Source organism: Pagrus major, chromosome 21 (assembly GCF_040436345.1).
Source record: "Pagrus major chromosome 21, Pma_NU_1.0".
In the NCBI taxonomy this organism is placed as follows: Eukaryota; Metazoa; Chordata; class Actinopteri; order Spariformes; family Sparidae; genus Pagrus; species Pagrus major.
The window spans coordinates 28138258-28157661 of NC_133235.1; the positions used below are offsets into that span (position 1 = coordinate 28138258).

At 43.2% G+C, this 19404-nt stretch overlaps 1 protein-coding gene across 1 annotated transcript in view; it reads right to left on the reverse strand.

Moving 5' to 3' along the window:
- LOC141016596 (neuropilin-1a-like) overlaps positions 1–19404 on the reverse strand; it is an 84023-nt gene that overhangs the window by 15683 nt on the left and 48936 nt on the right. Inside the window, exons 6-10 of the mRNA XM_073491061.1 lie at positions 18867–19033; positions 7757–7912; positions 5961–6105; positions 2721–2896; positions 2472–2627 (exon numbers count right to left, since the gene is read on the reverse strand). Of these exons, the coding sequence (XP_073347162.1) occupies positions 2472–2627; positions 2721–2896; positions 5961–6105; positions 7757–7912; positions 18867–19033 (800 nt within the window). The remainder of the gene's footprint in view (positions 1–2471; positions 2628–2720; positions 2897–5960; positions 6106–7756; positions 7913–18866; positions 19034–19404) is intronic.

The window sequence follows — 19404 nt, forward strand, 5'->3', positions numbered from 1 at the left end:
TTCACAGGGAAAACTGCAGCAGTTTTGTAGCAATGACATCATATGACAGAAGTAGCACAGGATCGACTGTTTACACGAACAATAAACAGGGAGAGAAAGAGTGAGAGTAAAAAGATGACGTCTCTCGGGTTGTTGCTAGTTGTTTTTTTGTTGCATTATTCATTGATAGTGTGTGTACTCTCCCGTCTCGAGCATGAGGTTGTATTTTAACGCTCCTTTGAACAAGTCGACGTTTTGTTTTATTCTACTCGAAGGGTTTCGAGTTTTTAGTATCTGTTTGAGTTTTTTAACGCTGTCCGTCTTTACCTTCTACCTGCTGTTAGCATCGCACGTCGCTGCAGAAATGTCTACTTCGTTTTTATGTACCTTCTGTCGTTCTGTATATAACCCTACAAGGTCATTGTTATTCCACCTCTGAGCCGGCGGTGGAGGTGGTATTACCTGGGGGACGGGGAGAGGGGGTGCTAGCAGTAGTTAGCAGCTAACTCAAAGAAGAAGAACATCGACCGAAAATGTCTGCAAATCGGGTGAGACAACGTGGTTCGTGAGCTCCTTAAAATTAAAATTAAAACAAAGTTCACCTCCAAATTTAACCTGGATACATCCGATTGAGTTACAATTTGAGTATTTGTGCTATTTCAGGACGATTACACTCACTCTTGTTTTAATACCCTCTGTTTTTGTCAACATAATATGCAGAACATGTTCAAGAGTCAGAAAAACAAGCGTCCCTTTTTTAAGATAGGGTTTTTGCTTAGGGTAAAGTGACCAACAGGCACTGGTGTTTATGCATGAGCACTTACAGTATCTCCATGTGTGAGCAGGACATGTAAATGTAAATGCATGTACCAGCCGGGGCCTCACTGAGCCTTCCTGCCTTCGCCTTTTGAAGCGGTTTTTATAAAAAAGACACAGGAAACAGAGCGGAGAGGCAGGGCGAAGGGATGGAGGAGCATCTAGATCTCCGTCTGCAGTAAATCAGCAGGAGTCTGATGGCTAACCTCGTCCTCACGCCCCGCCATCTGGAACACATAGAGGAGGATGTCGCACCAACGGGGCCGGCCGAGGAGAGGAAGCCGGGTCTTGAAAGCAATGACATGAATTTCCTCCTCGAGGATCAGAATCAAAGCTGAAACCCAAATCGCCCAGAAGGGTTAGAGACAAAGAAACCAAGACTGAGACTGGAGGGCTCTGACATATTTAAATAAAATCTTTCCAGGTTAATCTGTGATGTTCTTATTTTTGATCCCGGTCTTTTGTACTCATTGTTGTGCTGTCCATCAAACGAAACAGTACTGCAGTGTCTTCTGGTGAACCACACAGTCCACCATTTCTACATGTGAGTTAATCAGTGTTTAGTCTTCCTTACGGAGACGTGATCCTCCTCCTGAGTCTTGCCTGCAGTCTTTTATTGAGCCCTAACAACCTCGAACAATAAGATTTGATGCCTGAGAGGCTGGCAAAAATCAATCCCGGTGCTCTCAAAGCATAATTATTATGAAAACCACGGTAATAACTGAAGGCAACTCAGGTCAACATATTCATGTTTTTTTATCAGCTCCTCTCTCTGCTCCTATCTGGATTATGGCAGCTGGACAGATTTAAGGGAGTAAATCCAGTTAATTCAGTTAAAGAAAGATCAGATCAACAAGTTTAACTTCCAGTGCAGAAGTTAATCAGACCATGTGGGAGCTCTGAGACGTTGTGAGGGAAAGAGCGAAAGAACAAATCAAACAGAAAGTGAGGTGAATAAATAAATGTTGAGAATAAATCCCACTGTGACTTCTTAAACCCTCATTTTCTACTCTTTATTCCTTCATCATTTGCTCCTACAAACATTTCCCCTTTGAAAGCTCCGTCTCGCTTCATGTCAAGGTTTCGTTGGAGTGCGTCGGACAAAAGCATCCAACAAACAACACGGTCGGAGCTCACACGGATAGCAGTCTGTAATTTGGGCACTAAACGTTTCGTTCCAGGAGCGGTGTGTCTTCTGCGGCCTGTCGAGCGTCCGTGAGATGGTTCTCCAGGAATTACAGATTACGGTAAGAGGAGGGTTTATTTCATGTCAACAAGCTTTTATCTGTCTCCTGTGTAATTTGCTTTTCTGTTAATCTGTCCGGGCTGCATCACCACACTGGCACTGAACGAGACAGACGGTAGTGACGGAGAGAAGGATGAAGGAAGAAAGAAAGAAAAAGAGTTCACGTCCACTCAGGCTTTTTAGTTGCATTTTTTATTTGCTTATAAATAAGCTATGCTACAGATAAATAGAGAGGCCAGGTTCCTCCCTGTCCAGTTCCCCTCATGGGACCTTATTTAAAAAAAGACACAGTTTCTCGTCAAACAAAACCAACATGGCCGTCACCTCAGCGCAGCAAAAGTATGAAAGAAGGTGAAAATCACATCACGTCGGTCATAGTGACAGCCTGGTTATGCAAAAGGAGGTACAAACGTAGGTTGGATGTACCAACCTTGGGCTTGGTGGTGTCGTTCTCCTTGACGATGGTCCAATCCTCTCCGTCCACGCTGTGACCCACCCTGAACTTCTTCATAAAGACGTTCCTGTCGCGGTGTTTCCCTCCCTGGATCACCACGCCGCTCACCATCTTGTCCTGGCCCAGATCCACCTGAGAGGGAAAAAAACGAAAGAGGGACACAATGGTCAATCCCCGGCCTTACTGACCCGTGATTAAGCATTCCCAGTTCTGTATTCAACCCACCTGTAGCCACTCGTTCCTGAAGGGCTGCTTGGTTTGCTGCCCGGTCCAGCCCGACCTCCCCGTCAACAGGCGGGCGTTTTCAGCCACCCAGCCCCGGTCGGCGTACGACGAGGCGCTGATCTGAGCGTCTGAGATCTGACCGGACACCATCCCCAGCATCCCTGAACACGGATAGTCTGTGCACAGAGAGAATGAGAGGAAACGGTGGCGGATAAGAAACTTCTGAAAGGCGTACAGTGTGATAAGAAAGGCTACTGCCATCCTTATCTTGTCACTGCTTTAGTCAGCGGTTTTAGTTGATGCCCTCTGGGCGCTGCTGCAGTATTTAACACCAAAGACTCATTTATCATCTGTGGAAGGAGTTTGGTTGAACTGACCAGGATGCAGCTCTCTGTGTATATACTCATGTATGAAGACTGTATGTTTTTGAGCGACAGTGTGTGATTTGTGCTTTACGACTTCTACTTCTACTGTTACAAAGTCTGGTTCAGATCAGCACTGCGTCAGAATCTGCAGCCTGTTTTCCCGGCGGTGTTCAGAAAAGGAAACAGCCAGTTAAACACATTTAAATGGCTGCATTGCTTCAGGCACCAGTGAGACAGTGAAGTACGATCCAGCAAGTCCAGTTTGAGAACAAGATCCATCAGTTTCTAGGCTCATCAAATGTCCCAGCACCGCACAGCTGATTTAAAAGTTATCATGAGGGAAACAGCAGAGTAAATATTAACAAAGCAACGTGAAATGACGAGGGCTGCTGAGATGTTGCGGCGAAAGGTTCAAACTTCTTTTACCGACTCTGATTCCCCTTTTTCCACCAAATAAGCTCAGGTTCTCGAGCAGGTTCTGTTCAAGAGTCTTGGATCCTTGACGTATTTAGTAAACCAGCTCACATTTCCACCAATTTTTAGCAGAGCTATTAATCAAAGAAGCGTCAACAACCTCAACAAACTGTAGAATACGATAAACCCACTTTGGTTTGCTCTACAGGTCGAGGAAAACCTATTTTTTGCTCAAAACTAGATAGAACCAGGCACTCAGTAGAGCGCATACCTCTGCCAAGGTCCAACACCCTATCTCACAGTGTTAACCCTAACCCCGGCTAAACTCTGGTGTGCCTGGATGAATTACTAGACCTCCAGGATCAAGCAAAGTCAAGTCAGTTATCTTTAGCTCTTAAATCAACAGGACTTTAATGTATACAACATATTTTCTTACACCTTGATTCAAAAGAAGAAAAACCTCAAGTTCTACCTTCTCGTCTGCTGCTACAGCTGAATACACTGCTTCAAAGTGAGAATCTGTACTTTTTTGCATGTCCATCTGAGATTTGCATGAGTACACGTTGTCAGAAGCCAGGAGGCAGCTGGTAGCAGAGTCCTTGGCAAATGTTTGGAGGTTCAAAGTCTCGTCTCAGGGGCACCTGACACTGACGGGCTCGGCTGTTGAAGGGGAGGCTACGCGTGGCCTCGAGGCTACAAGACAATCTGTTGAACAACCAGGCCGGTCTGTTTTCTCTAACAAGTACGAGGAAATATTCCAGCATAATTACTGAGAGACTTTGAGATGTGCTTTTAGTTTTTTTTTTTGCGGAAATAAGAACACTTAATGAAAAACGCGGACACGGTGATCCTGTCAGAGTTGAATCCATGACTAACGACGAGGTGGATCTAATATCCGGGGCTTAAACAGACGTGGTCTCTGTGTGATATTTGTATTTGACAAATGCTTCCAGAGTTACGTCTGGTGCTTAACAACAGCTCCCGAGGATGTAAATTCCCCCATAATGTGAATTTATAACAACGCACTGTTCTTCATGGAAACCCCCCTGCAGCACCTCTCTCTGTGGGTTCTCGTGCTTATGAGAACCAAATGTTCTCCCAGGGACAGAAAAAGTGGGTTAAACGAGCGAAAGTGAGCTTCAACTTAACATATTCGATCATTTCATGTTTGTTATTGGGAGTTTGGTTCAAGATTAAAAATAGAAATAGGATTAAATCTAGGTCAAGATGAGGACTAAGTTTAAGGTTATGGGTTTTGGAGTTCTGTTCAGTACTTTCACACACCACTCACACGTTCCCGGTTTCCCAGTTGCGCCATTATGTCTCCTGAATCACCTGTCTAGCACTCAGCAGCCTGTTCTCCTATGAGTAAGAGCCTAATATCTACTTTATGGAGCTCTCCTACCGAGAGTTGCTTGTACTGTAGCACATCAAGGACCGCGGTTTATGTAATGTTAGAGGATGAGTAATGAGGCAGCATGATTCTCCTCTGCTCCTCTGTAATGAATAACGGTGTCCTTCTGTGGGAGTTTGCGCTCGCCTTGGAAGCGGTGATTATTTTAAATCAACAGAGAGCAGCAGGAGATTCTCACGCGGCAGCCAAAAAGATGTTAAGTTTGATTCACGATGTGCAAAAAAAGTGAGAAAATGTTGTTAAAGGGAGGATGTATGGCCTCGGAGGAAAAAGGACGGACGACGAGTTCCTAAAGCAGGTAGAAACTTATCGAGAGGTGCTCGAGTCAAGTCTTCACATGCGAGGTGTTAACGTTCCCGTGGTTAAGACACATTTAGCGTTATATAAATGCGTCCCAGGTATACGGACGTCTGCAAAAAGGACATTATTTTATAAAAATGGTGAAGAAAGTTGCATTTTGATTCGGGAAGGTTAGTCAGAAGTTTAACAAAGTAGCTTAAGTGTTTACAAAAGTTCCCACAATGTTCAAAAAAAGAGGTTAAAGGACGGAAATGTAGAAGTATTGAACACAGATAAGGTGAGCTACATAAATATATTTCATAATAATAAACATTTGTCATGGAAAATGGAGGAAATCGGTCTTTGTTGTTGATCAAAAACTGAGCCAAAAGGGATATTTCCATAATAATGACGTGATTATTATGAAAAAATAAGATGACCTGCCAAGTCCCGTCCCTCTGTGGCGTTTAAATGCTTCATAATATATTAGAAAAATGGAAGTGACAGAGAGAAAAACCAAATGAGTGTGGGTGTGAGCACAAGCCCACATTCCATATGTATGTGAGCTTATATAAGAATTAGATTACATTAAACTTAAATGAACCCCGTGGTGACAGACCAAGTTAATAAAGGAAGGAAATGCAGGAAGTATAAGAATGAAATATGAAAAAGTCTGTGGGTTCCAGCACCAACAGGAAGTCAGAATTATTCAGTCAGCCTCGTATCATCTGCAGCATGTGAGTCTGTGTGAGTGTCGGCTGATGTTACCTGACGTCCTGCAGCCGTAGATCTCAAAGCGCATGCAGATGCCCTGCTCCCAGGTCGAGGGCCGGATGCGGATGTAACGAGCCAGAGTCTGTTTGGGGAGGAAGGAGCGGACCTCGTCTGTCGGGTTGTGGTTCCCCTGGAAGATCTGAAGACACAGAGGAGGACACACTGAGTGCTGCTGTGACTGATTCTTCTGTTGGTACGATCAGTGATGCTGCTGTGACTGACAGCAAAACTTGGAAAACTCCTGTTGACTGCTGACACTAATACTACTACTACTACTACTACTGACACTACTACTACTACCAGCACTACTACTAATACTACTACTACTGACACTACTACTACTACCAGCACTACTACTTATACTGCTACTACTAGTACTACTACTGCTACTACTACTACTAGTACTAGTACTACTACTACTACTGACACTACTACTACTACTACTACTACCAGCGCTACTACTAATACTACTACTACTACTGCTACTACTATTACTACTACTACTACTGACACTACTACTACTACTACTACCAGCGCTACTACTAATACTACTACTGCTACTGCTACTACTACTACTAGTACTAGTACTACTACTACTGCTACTACTATTACTACTACTACTACTGACACTACTACTACTACTACTACTGCTGCTACTACTACTAGTATTACTACTACTACTAGTACTACTTCTACTACTACTACTACTACTAGTGCTACTACTATTACTACTACTACTACTGACACTACTAGTACTACTACTAGTACTACTACTACTACTACTACTACTGCTGCTTTTACTACCATTATACTATTACTACTACTACTGCCTCCCAACATTGTCACCTCTACTACTACTATTACTACACAGTTACTAAAATTAATACTACTACTGCTACCATTGTCACTGTTGTTACTACTATCATTGCTTTTAGTAACACTACTACTACTACTACTACTACTACTACTACTACTACTACTACTACTACTACTACTACTACTACTACTAATGCTTTTACTATCATTATTATCAGTATCAGCTGTTTTTTTTAACTAGACTACTACAACTACTGCCACGGGCTCCAGTACTACCTCACCCTCCACTGATGCTGTGTCTTCTGTGGCTACGGCCGTCTCCACTTTTACTACTGCAACAGCAAAAACTACACTCCTGTGTTTTGTTGCTGCCATGATTAGTATTACAGAAGTCTTTTTCTTTCAGCTGCTGCATAAACTACTGAGGCTTAAACACTTTTATGTGTTGAGGTTGCACATGACTACAGTGTGTCTTAATATAATAATAATAGCGTTGTTGCTTTATGAATAAACACACGACGGGTAATAATCAGCTGACCAGGTTTCTGGTAATCTTGTGGTTTTATTAGACTCTGGTTTGACCCATATCGACATAACGAAGCTGTTCATCATGCAACATTCGAGCCCAACCCTGGGAACGATGTGTTTGTTGCTAACATACAGTTTGTACGTGTACCCCCGGCGTCCATTATTTGTGTTGATTCACGAGGAACTCTGCAAGCTGTCGCATCAGTGCGTCTCCGCAGAAATGGATCATGATTTTGATGAGAGAAGTGGGCTGCAGAGCTGACTTTCAGTGCACTCATTTCAGTCAAGGCTCATATTAAGGATGCTGCCAAAATGCTGTCAGCCTTGAAAAAACATTGATTCAGCCACCCACGCTGCTGTCCCCATTGATTGGAATGCAGAGTCCTTCATTACTCATCAATAATACATATCTATGTGCGCTGACAGCATTAATGACTCCTCATTACCTTCTGCTTTGAGCCCTCCTTCACGGTCACCCAGTCCTCTCCGGTGGAGCTCACGTCCACTTTGTACGAGCGGACGTAGTAGTGCTTCTTGGTCTCTTTCGAGATCGCTCCCTGCGTCCCGATGGCTGAGACGAACCGGAGAAAACCCAGATCCACCTGGAAACACAGCGAATACAAGAACGAGTCAGACAGGAATCAGGATCACAGGCCAGGTGCTTCTGCAGTTGCCAGTCCAGTCAATTTTTATTCTTATAGCACCAATTCACAGCAAGTTAGCTCATGACACTTTCCAATTGGAGCAGTTCTGGACTATACTCTTTATTAATACATTTACAGAGACCCAATATTTCCCACCGAGAGCGAGCACTTGGCGACAGTCGTGAGAAAAAACTGCCAGAAACCTCGAGGCAGATCCGGACTCAACGGTGGCTGAAAGAGTCCAGTGAAGTTAGATTAAATGAATAAACTGGCCAAAATGGATTGCTAACCAAAAACTACTGAATAAACAATTTGAAAGGCATCATGGACTAGGAGGCTCATGCTCGTGTGACAGTGCGAGATGTAAAAATGAATGGCTTAGCTGCCTTATCTAGCTGGCCTCTCGTCCGTGAGTAGATGCACTCTTCCCTGTGCGTGGTGATACAGTAGGCGGGTGAAGGTCGTACCTGAAATGGCTCACGACACGGTCTGTGGATTGTCTTGCGTAAATGAGTCATGATTTGTATAAAGAGACCTCACTCGAGTTTTTTTAAATGTATGTTTTGGGACACCTAGCTCCATTTAGTAAATATACAGCATGAGTTTTTTGGGGTTAAACGTCACTTTAAGAGTGTTAAATAATGCTGAATAAAGAGATATTGGAGGTTAAAGAAGGAGATAGAGACACGTGATGAGAAGCGCTTTCAAGTGCTGTCAAAAAGCACTTAAGAAAGGAAATGAAAGACTGATGATGCAAAAGTTTAAATTTTAAAGCCTGATTTAAGGTCGTGTTTGTCCTCGGCACATCTTTAAGTATCCTTAAAGAGTGTGACTGCATTAAAAAGAAGCACATTTTCTGATGTAAAGGAGCCAACGTCCTAAACAAAATATAATCTGAAGGTTAAAATTAATTACCAACTCACACAGAAAGAGCCACAGCATGATCCCACGTCTACAACACTGCCTTGTACCTTGTTTGACTCGAAGCATCAGGGAAACAAGAGGCTCAGATCTCATTAATTATACTGTGATCCGTCCATAAGTAGACAGTGAAAAATCAGAGCAGGACGCTGGAGAGATCGCCAAGCCCCGTTTGTTAAGACTGCCGCCTCTCTCACCGCATTACAGAAAACCTTCACAGGAACATTATGCAGTCAGTGTGCTCCACTGCTAAACTGCTGACGACGTGTTGTAAGTCATGAGTGCTCTCCTCCATCATTTTCTCTTCAAAAAGCCAATAAAACCTGTCGAGATGACGACCTGACAGCTGAAAATCCTCTCAATCGTTTCTGTTTCTACCACGACGTGAAAGTGATCTAAAATTTACCATAAAAAGAGAAGAAGCTGTATGAAACGTGGATGTTTTTCAGTAACTTTTGTGGTTCCTACTTATTGATTTAATCTATTCCTTGAATTGGATGAAGCATGACATGTGATTTCATTCAGGCTTGTTGTGTCCTGATGAACTGAAGAGTCGTCTTTCTGAGAATCTGAGAAGTGTGTGTGTGACTTCAAACTCATTTAAAGCATACCAGACAGTGTGTGTGTGTGTGTAAATGTGTGGGAGAGCCGGCTCAGGCTCAATTTAATGGCTGTCCACCCGAATCACTAATGACTGTGTGACCTGTGGTGTGTGTGTGTGTGTGTGTGTGTTCAAGTTGAGAGAAACTATGAATAAATGAGGCCTAAATACAAAAACAACTGGACTTAAAAATAGCTGCATGAGACACTGTTTTGTCGAGGTTAGCCTAGCTTAGCACAAAGACTGCAGACAGTGGGAAACTGCTAGCCTAGCTCTGTCAAAGGTTACATGATGTGTATTTGACTGTGACAAGAAAACAACACACTGGGGTTTTCTGAGCAACAACAGACAACAGCTGCTTTTCTAGCTAAGCCCCGCCCCACTCCGCCTCTGATTGGTTGGTTGTGGTAAGACCATCAGGGTATGTCAGTCAGAGGCAGAGTAGGGTGGGTCAAGAGAAACAGTGGGATCCATGATGATGAGTGGTATCCTCATAACGTGACCTGGGTTGCCAGGTTGTAACCTAAGGTAAAAGCCCCTGGGATTCTTGGATGTAATAGTAGCAAACTCGCTTACTTGATCAAACATGTAACGTAAAAAAAAAAAGATATTTAGGTCTCGTGGACAAAGACGTTAGCAGTTTTTTTTTCCTGCTAGTGGCTCGGTTTAAAATGTCTTCCAGGATCTCTGCGCTGACAAACAGAGAAGAAACTGTTTCCACACTCTCTTCTGACTTTTGGTAGGATAACAAACAAGCAAAATGTCAGAGGTGAGGGTCAAAATGTCACGGAGAAACCCAAACAAACTCTTGGCCAGCAGGCAAGTTGTGCTGACGCTTTATCTCATGTGAAAAACACAAAAAGTTAGATATAGAAAAATGCTAAAATTGTCAGACAACCCTCCCCCCAAAAAACAAACAAATCACACACAGACACACAAATTAACGAGGACAAACTATGTTCAGGCATAAGTGCTACTTCATTGGTTATTTTATTCAAAATGCCGGAGACCACCTGCTATTTAGCTTCTTTTCCCTGCCAGGTTTTAATTCTTAAGATCTCTGCAGACCGGAGCAGTTGTCTGCTAAAACAAGGCAATTACTGTAGCTGTCACCGCTTAAAATAGCCGGCATGTCTCTGGTGGCTGAGGGGAAAATCCCAGTTTGATTGTATGACTAGACTGACTTAATGTATTGTCTTGTGTCTGAATGAGTCAAGTATAGTAAACGAACTCATTAACAGAGATCTGAGTCTCGGGACACACTCGCCACATCCGGATACAGAGTCAACTTTATAAATCAGCCATTTTTTTTTGTGACGTGTGTGATCATCCTCATCTCACGAGCAGTTTCACTCGTTCAAAGCAACTCCGAGTGACGTTATCGCATCTCGCTTCCAGTTTTTCTCATGAAGTTATGATCTAAAGGGCTCAATAACAGATAAAAAAGACTTGTTCGGATCGGCCGAGGAGTTTTTTTTTTTATCTCGCTGCGGCGAAGAAGCGTCCAGAAACAAGGCGGTTCAAAGTGCTTGAAAAGAAAAAGATTAAAAAAAGGAAAAAGAGATTAATAAAAAAGATAGTTATCATCAAAGAGAGCGATAACAGAAAGCCTTGCAGTGGGTATACTGTCCACAAATACTAAAAATTATGAAAACCATATATAGTTTTCACATCAACTTCCTCCAAACTGCGTTAAAGCGTGAAGCGAAATCCATTTATTATCATATCTGCATTAAATGAGGTGACACTTCATTTGACTTCCACTTCGCTCCGCTTCAACGAAACAAAACTGCTTGTTTGTTGAGTTTGGAAATTATCAGTTGCATACCAAAATACACAGCGCCTCAGTCTGCGGGATGCCTGTAACGTATGGCGTGTAATTATATGACCGTAGAGACGTTGCCGCGGTGATACTGTACATGGGAAGGGACCAGAGGCCCATTATTTAACTTCTCCCACTGTTGCTTTTCCAGGAACAGAGAAGGAAAATAGCTTCTCGTGGGTCTTGTGTGGGCTCGCAGACTGACAGGGAGACCCCTGGGAAAGCATGTTTCGTGGGATTGCTTGGCCGCCGTTTCCCAGCTGCCTTCTGATATAAGATTCCCACGAGATGTATCCCCCCCAAACACGACACATGCTGCGTGTGACGACGACACATATGGTGTAAGTTTTGTTGTGAAATACATAAACAGCCTACGAGATCATTTCTGTTGATCATTGTAGCATCAAGCGTTAAGAAGGTAGGTAAAGTGGTTTCTTATCATTGTTCAGCTTGTTTTAAATGAAGCAATGTTTCCTTGTAGCCCACCATCAATAGGATGTGAAATTATTTAGCATTTCACAATAAAAAAAAATGTTTCTTTCTTTCCTATCCTTTGACTCATGTCATGACCCAGGATTTACCTTTGTGCAGACCCCATCATGCTGAGACATGTGATACACCCGCCGGTCCACCATGTCAGTGTCACTTTAGCCTCGCCTACAAGGTCTCAGTCCGTCGTCAAGTTGGAAATAACAAACGCACAACGTTTGGTTACACTTTCAAAATAAGTTCTTCCTTAAAACAATCACTTGTGACCTTTGGCTTCACACAGGATTTAAACCCGCGTATCCAAGGTGAAAATCCAGTAATCTAGCCATTGTTCCAACCCCAGCCTCTTCCTCCTCCTCCTGACGCACCTTCCTGACTACTGGGTCGACCGATATGGCTTTTTCACGGCCGATACCGATACGGATTATTAGAAATGAAGGAGCCTAAAAAACAACATTTGGGACCGAAATAGTACAATTTTGAGGTACTTCACTACTTTATACTTCCTCTCCACTACACTTATTTAAAAACTTAATTAGTAGTTACGTTGCAGATTCAGATTATTCAGTATTTATAGGCTATTAATTGTGAGCAATCAGATATTGTTGTGGGCGGGACACTGTGTGAGAGCACGTTGCAATCTGACACAAAAATCCCAGATACTAATAATCGGAAAATGCTGAATATCGGCCCCGATCTACCCCAATTGCTGACACTACACCTTCATACACGCATGTACTTTTCGCACCTAGGAGAGGCAAACTGTTACACTCATGCTGTCCTCTTGCAGATTGAATATTAAACACTTTGATACCGACCTCAATACATCAGACTTTCATGCATGGGTCACTCAGAAACGTGGAAAAAGAAAAGGCGAAGGGGGACCAAAAATGATACATCACATCTGCATGTGACTCCTGATGAGCGACACATAATTAATCTGCAGCTGCTTTGATAATCCATTAATCCTTATTACTTCTGAAGTAAAAACTGCTCTTGAGAAAGGTTTGCTTTGTCTCATTAGACAGTAAACTGATTATCTTTTGGTTCTGGAGCGTTGGTTAGATGAAACAATCAAATAGAGGGTATCGCCTCAGGCTTCAGGAAATAGTAATGGGCATTTTTTCTTTTTACGTCTTGATTAGCAGAAATATTACACTGAAACTGACCTGATATTAGTATTTTTCAATTATCTTATGATGAACTCCTTGAGGGTTTGTTGATTTAAATTCTTTTTTTAGCTCAGAAAATTAGAAAAATAACACAAAAGGCTCCCTCACATCCAACACAAGCCTTCAGGATGGCTTTAAAGGGACTTTACTGTTTCCATTGTGCAGAAAAAGCTAAACGCATGACTGACATACACACGAACAACGAACTTCTTTTGTCCTTACATAACTTTTGACAGACGTAAAAATATTCCCGTGTTAAACTGACAGTTTTCCAGAGTTTGAGTCATTAAGAGTTAATGATGTTGCCCCAGTTTAAACAGGAAAAAGCCTCGGCACTTACAGTAAAGCCAACGGGCCAGCCGTTACAGTTGTTACATGTTTTCAGTCGCTGCCGGTCAAAGCTACAATCTCCAGACTTCCTCCATCAAACGGCTGAGGCTAATTGCTCTTCCATCTTCTAATTACTCAACACTTGGCAGTGCCTACATGTGTGCCACGGAAAATAGTCACACTTAAAGCTTTTTAATGAAGGGAACAAAATGCAGGAAGGGGGACATAATTCAGTCAAGTGTGGCTAAATGAGATTGAAGAAAGAAAAAAAAAAAAGCACTGCTACTTCCTGCCAAAACAGGATACTGCTTCAGCGGTGATAGTAAAAGAAAGAGCCTCAATTACTCACATCTCATCTGAGGTTTACTTAAGAGAGCGCTGGACTCTGAGGGCGAGCAGTGGACTGAATGAGGAGAGAATATCTTCACTACAGGCACACGGTTTTTCTTTACCGTGCTCTTTAATGCCTGAAGAAATGAGCTTACAGACATTTTGGAAGACATTGTGGTCAAACTGCTGATTGGAGGATTTCACATTGATAAATATACTGATTTAAAGGTCTGGTTTGCATGATTTAGCAGGACCCATCGGCAGAAATTTAATAAATTATTCACAATTATGTTTTCATGGAGGCTCTATTTTCTTTAATAAATGACTCAACTCCCATTTCATCACCTTTTTTTGTCTCTCCTGCTTTTTAGATTTACGATAAGTAGCTCGACTTCTTTCACCGCAGCCCACTGATGTGCTTAAAGAAAACTCAGACATGCGTGTCTGCACATTAAGAGGTCTGATTTGTGTCGAGCTTTCTCTCAGTTATTGACATTTCCGGTGGGTTTTGGAAGTTTCCTCCAGAGGTCTCTGTATAGCAGGGACCCTTAAACGCTCTCTGGAGGATCTTTTGTCTTTCGGTTCCCCCCCCCCGCCCCAGCTTCAGCTTCGACGGCACACTCGGCTCACACGAGGCCTAAAATGTGTTCTCCAGATGCACGTCGCTGAGCTTCTTCTTCCTGGTGGCGTCAGAAGAGATCCTGGAGACAAACGGCGACGGCGTCTATAAATACCTGAAACCAACAAGGGGAAGGAAGCCTTTCCTGGGCTTACATCACATCAGTATTCAATAACAAGTCAATTCACCAGAACTTGTAAAAGATGCACGGACCGACCGTTTTTGAGCCGCAGTCGTACAAATGAAGCTCGAACGCAGCGTTTAAAGCAAAAACGCACTCTTGATTTAGTGTCTGATGACATTTTAAAGACATGAAATGCGGATTTGTGACGTTAAATTACTTAAAAACACTTTGAGCTTCATCTTAAACCACCTTTTCTTATTGCAAGTATGGACTCATCTGTAATTTCCCCATTAAAATCTACTTTTAATGCTCGTGTTACTTTGCACGAGGTTATTTTATTGCTGCATAAGTAACATTTTAGCACTTTTTTTCCCCCCTTAAGCATTACAGTTAATACCTCTGTCATCATCGCTGGTGTAAAAAAAAAAAAAAATGTGGTTAACAGATGGCGAGTCTTTCCAGTTTCATTGCGAATCTCGAGCATGCTGATGAAATGAGTCACCGCAGTGCAAAATATGATTACAGATTTATCATAAAGCTAGATAATGAGCTCACTGTCTGCCGCCATCCAAATTGCCACCGGGCAACATCATCTCCCCCCCCGACAACATTATGAATAGTAACCTGAAAATAGTATCAATAAAATATAAATGCCTTTAAATGAATAATAGAGGTGTTTGCAGTGGAGGAGGCAGGCATGCAAGAATTAACTAAGTTGTAATTTTCTTCTCAAGTAAGATGAATGGAAAAGCCGTAAGGCAAACCATGCTGTGCGGAGTTGGCCACGCACCACACTTAATCAAATAAAATGGAAAATTCTTTTCACAAAAACAACCAGTCATAACTCAAACGGCTCACGGAGTCGGAGGGGAGGGGGGGAGGGTGGCAGCGCCGGTTCTGGGGGCTATAAATCACTGTGGCAGGGGGACGGTCCGCTGTTTCTTCAGGAGGGACTGCCAACAAAGTCCTTACTTTTTAACGGCACACACACAGAAATCTGTCCTCGCACACCAACCAGGCCGGACGCCGCAGCAGCCTCGGGCAGCGAGGGGCGAGCATGTGACTGGTGCAGATCTCATGACTGCTGAGCTGAATGATGAGTGTCGTCACCTCCTTCGGTATCTACAGTCGGCGCGTCCTCGTGGAAAACACACCGGAGCACTACGGTGGTGCTGAGGGGGCAGATACAAGCTCAGCAAACTGGGCCAGGTGTTTTTACCTCCCTGTTTTTTATGCATAATGAGAAGTGGGCATTTTAATCTTGACTGCAAATTGTTTCTACTCAGAATAAGCAGAATAAGCCCAGTAACAACTGAAGGACACTGATGAAAGATCCTGCAAAATCTGGTTTAACGTAGAGCGACCGGAACCAGTAACAGCTGTTAAAGGTCATACTTGAGTAAATGTAAAGATATAAGTCACTTATATTAAAAGTCTTAAAGTATCTGATTTTAAATGTACGTAAGTATCAAAAGTATTTCTTTCTGCAAAGTTACTAAATGTAATAATACAATATTTGCCTACATACCTCAAAAAGTACAGACCTTGAGTAAATGTACTTAGTTACATTCCAGGACCCCCGGCACCGATCCGATGGGGCATTCAAAGCCCCGGCGTCGCTTTGTGTCGGTTGGTTTGTGATTATTTGAACAACTGAACCACTAAATTCATAACAGCAGCTACAGTGACTCTTGTGAAAGTGCCTGAATCGGGCGGTTTCTCGTAGGAGACATTTATGTTGCGTTAAAAATGTGTGACCGGGTCGTGTTTCGGCTGAAATATAACCAAATTCAATATTTACAGAGAGTGGGAAGGAATAAGGGGTCACATTAGTGCTGATATATATCTAAAACTACATTATTATAAATAACTAGATAATATACTTTTGAGGAATTTATGCTTATTTCTCTTTACAACATAAGAAAAACAAAAATCGGTGTGTTTGCCAGCATGTAGAGAACGTATCATATATGTATCTCAACACGTGAAGATGACACTAATTTAAAACGTGTCCACTCTTTATATTTGTGTAATATGTGTTACAAGGTGAACATATCGTTGTTAGACATTATAGATCAACGTGTATGTAAAATACATTTTTGCTGCATGAGGCTTGAACAGCACCATCACACCGAGTGTGTATAAAAACTGCTGTCCAGTCGCTTCTCGTATGCAGAATCACCCCCAGAGTGGAGCTGCGCGTCCTTTATTGACGCCCCCGGTTCCACCCACCGTCTGTGCATTGTGTTCCTTCCTGTTGTGTTTCAGTACCCGTCAGATACAGCACACACTGCAGATCACACACACACAGCAGCTCCTGAATATTTTGCCCAGAGGCGCCAAAAAAAAACAAAAAAAAACACACAACCAGTACTCCTCTGCTGGAGTACTACACCGCTCATCACATTACCACAAACAAACACTAACCCGGGGTTAGGTTGCGATTCTGCCTGGTGTGGTACGACTCGGCCTCGTCTGTACGATGATGTATTATAGATGAAGTGTGTAGGCTTCTTCAGCGTGAGCTCCACACTGGTTGTCTTTACCTGACTTTACAAGTCCTCCTCCAGACGAGCAACGAGGTGAGCCGAGCGCTCTCACTCAAAAAAAAATGTGTTGATTACAAAATGTCGAAGGGATTTTTGAAGCTCTCCTGTGAGTTGATCTAATCTCATATATCTCATAACATAAAGCATCTCTGGTGTCCTTTCTTGTTTCTAAAATATCCTTAAACGTCTCTTATTTCAAGCATCGCCTCCTCCTATCGGACGACCACTTGGCTGTCTCTACATACGAACTCATTTACTTCCATTAAAAACACTGTCCTTCGTATCATTACATCCCAGAGGGCTCAGCTGTGGCCCGGTAGCTAAAAGAAGTCCCCTGACGGACAATAGAGTGCCGCTGCTACTAATCTGGCACAGAGGCCGTCTTCCTGTCTACTTCCTGTTGTAACCTCCACAGGAAGGAAGCGAGGGTCTGCTCTTACTGCGAGGGGCATTGTGAGTCTTCCTGTATGAGTTCCTGTGCGGGACAATGGGACCGTCCTAATCGCGGGGCTGCACCTTACAGGTCCGTCTGGAGGGGGGCGATCTCACCTACAGTTTTTTTAGGTCCATCTCAGGACAAGCAGATGCTTGTTGTTAACAAACGTTTCAGTGACCTGTCGTCCTGTCGGGTCTTTATTAAATTGGTGCCAAAGGGACTCCAAACAAATCAGGCTGCAGTTCCTGTAGCTTCAGCTGAAACGTGAAGGAATGCACTTCTTCTTCGTGGGGCGTTCAAGAGCACAGGATGAAACAGATGAAGTAAATCAGTCAGGCTGAGCTTTCACTGGGGTCGTTCCTACTGTACGTCCCGAGGGTGTTTTACAGCTGTAGAGTCGGGGTGCTGGTGATGAATCACTCGGAGGGTTAACGTGTCAAAGGATACGCTCCTGTTTGACATTGTTCTTGTGGGAGAAAGAGTTTCGACTATCTTCTAAACGTTTTTCTTCACATTTATTCCACTTTGTTCCTCAGAGACAGCTAACTTGAAGGTACTGTAGCTACATGCTGGTGAAGGTACTCAGTCATCCAGGTCATGGGATATCTATGTGCACGTATATGGAGGCACATGGACTTGCTGAACATCTGAAGAACTGAAGAAGCCTCCTGCACGAGAGGTAAAACATCCTCAAGCAAGTCCAGTTGCCTCCGTACAGCACGCAGATATAAAGTAGCTAATGAAAGAGATCTGAAACTGTAGCTGAAGAGGAAGCGACTTGCTAGCTAAAGCTAAAGTTACTTTTTTACCTCAAGCTCTCTCGTTCCCTCTTGCTGAACAAGCTACAATCTTGTAAAGCCCAGAACAAATGCACAGACTGTACGTGCATCTCAACAGCAAATGATTGTATTTTTGACAGTTCACAACAGATAATAGAAACTGAAATGTTTGGACCTCTCAGTGCAGTTGTGAATGACACTGTATCCTGCCTGAATACATTCAACACGCTTGACGTAAACGCAGCCCTGAAATGGAAACAATTTTGTTGCATGGGTCCCAACACGACTTGGGAGCCAACCTGTCTGCACCTCTTCCCTCTGAAAACCTGTCCAGCAGCACAAGACGTTGAATATGTTTAAAGAAACGAATCCGTGTGCTGCTGCATTTTCCACACTCAGCGATCGTTCGTCAGATTTCACAATGAGGACAGAAAAATGTCAACGGCGCTGGAGAGGCAGGTCTCAATAAATAATGCATGTTGGGTTATTTCCTTTTTTTGCTGCCGTGTCCCTGAAACGTGCAGAAAAGTGGTACAAATGAGTGAACAATATTCAGACCAGATGTGAGCGAGATCTCAGAGGTACAGTGAGGTTCAAACTGAGGGAACGCCGCAGAGTGAACGAGCGAACCTGCAGACCTGAGATCAGACTGTAAAATGAAGACCGGTGTGACATAACTTCAGTTTTCCCAAACAAAAAAAACGATCCCTCGACCTCTAACGTGACCAAACGCTACCGACCTGTATCCACTCCCTGACGGTGTCGTCCGAGGGCGTCCAGCCGTTCTCCTGGTAGTTGAGCCGTGACCGTTCGGGGGACCAGTTGGAGTTGTACTGGGAGGAGGCGGTGATCTGCTCCGAGGAAATCTCTCCCGACTCCATGCCCAGCGGCTCCACACATGCAAAAGCTGCCAAGGACAGAAAAACTCCATTAGCAAAGAGTTGAAGAGTTCAGACCTGGAAGACATTTTTTTTTTGAATGAATGAATCCAGAAAGCTGCTAATGTGTTGGTTAAATATAGATGAGATAAATGTAAACTGAAACAGTGGACTCTGTGTGTCTTGAAATATCATCGGACAAGATGTTTCTGTCTCTAAATGAAGTTATGAAGTCCAGATTATCAACAGACGAGGAGATAATTATCAAGATACCATCATGAGTCGAGAGCTGCATCACTCCACCGCTCATGAATCACAGTCGGGGTCAGAAGGGGAAATGTTTGTCATGCTAACTGCCCCTTTAATGGTTTAAAAACGTTATTACACACACCGTTAGCTG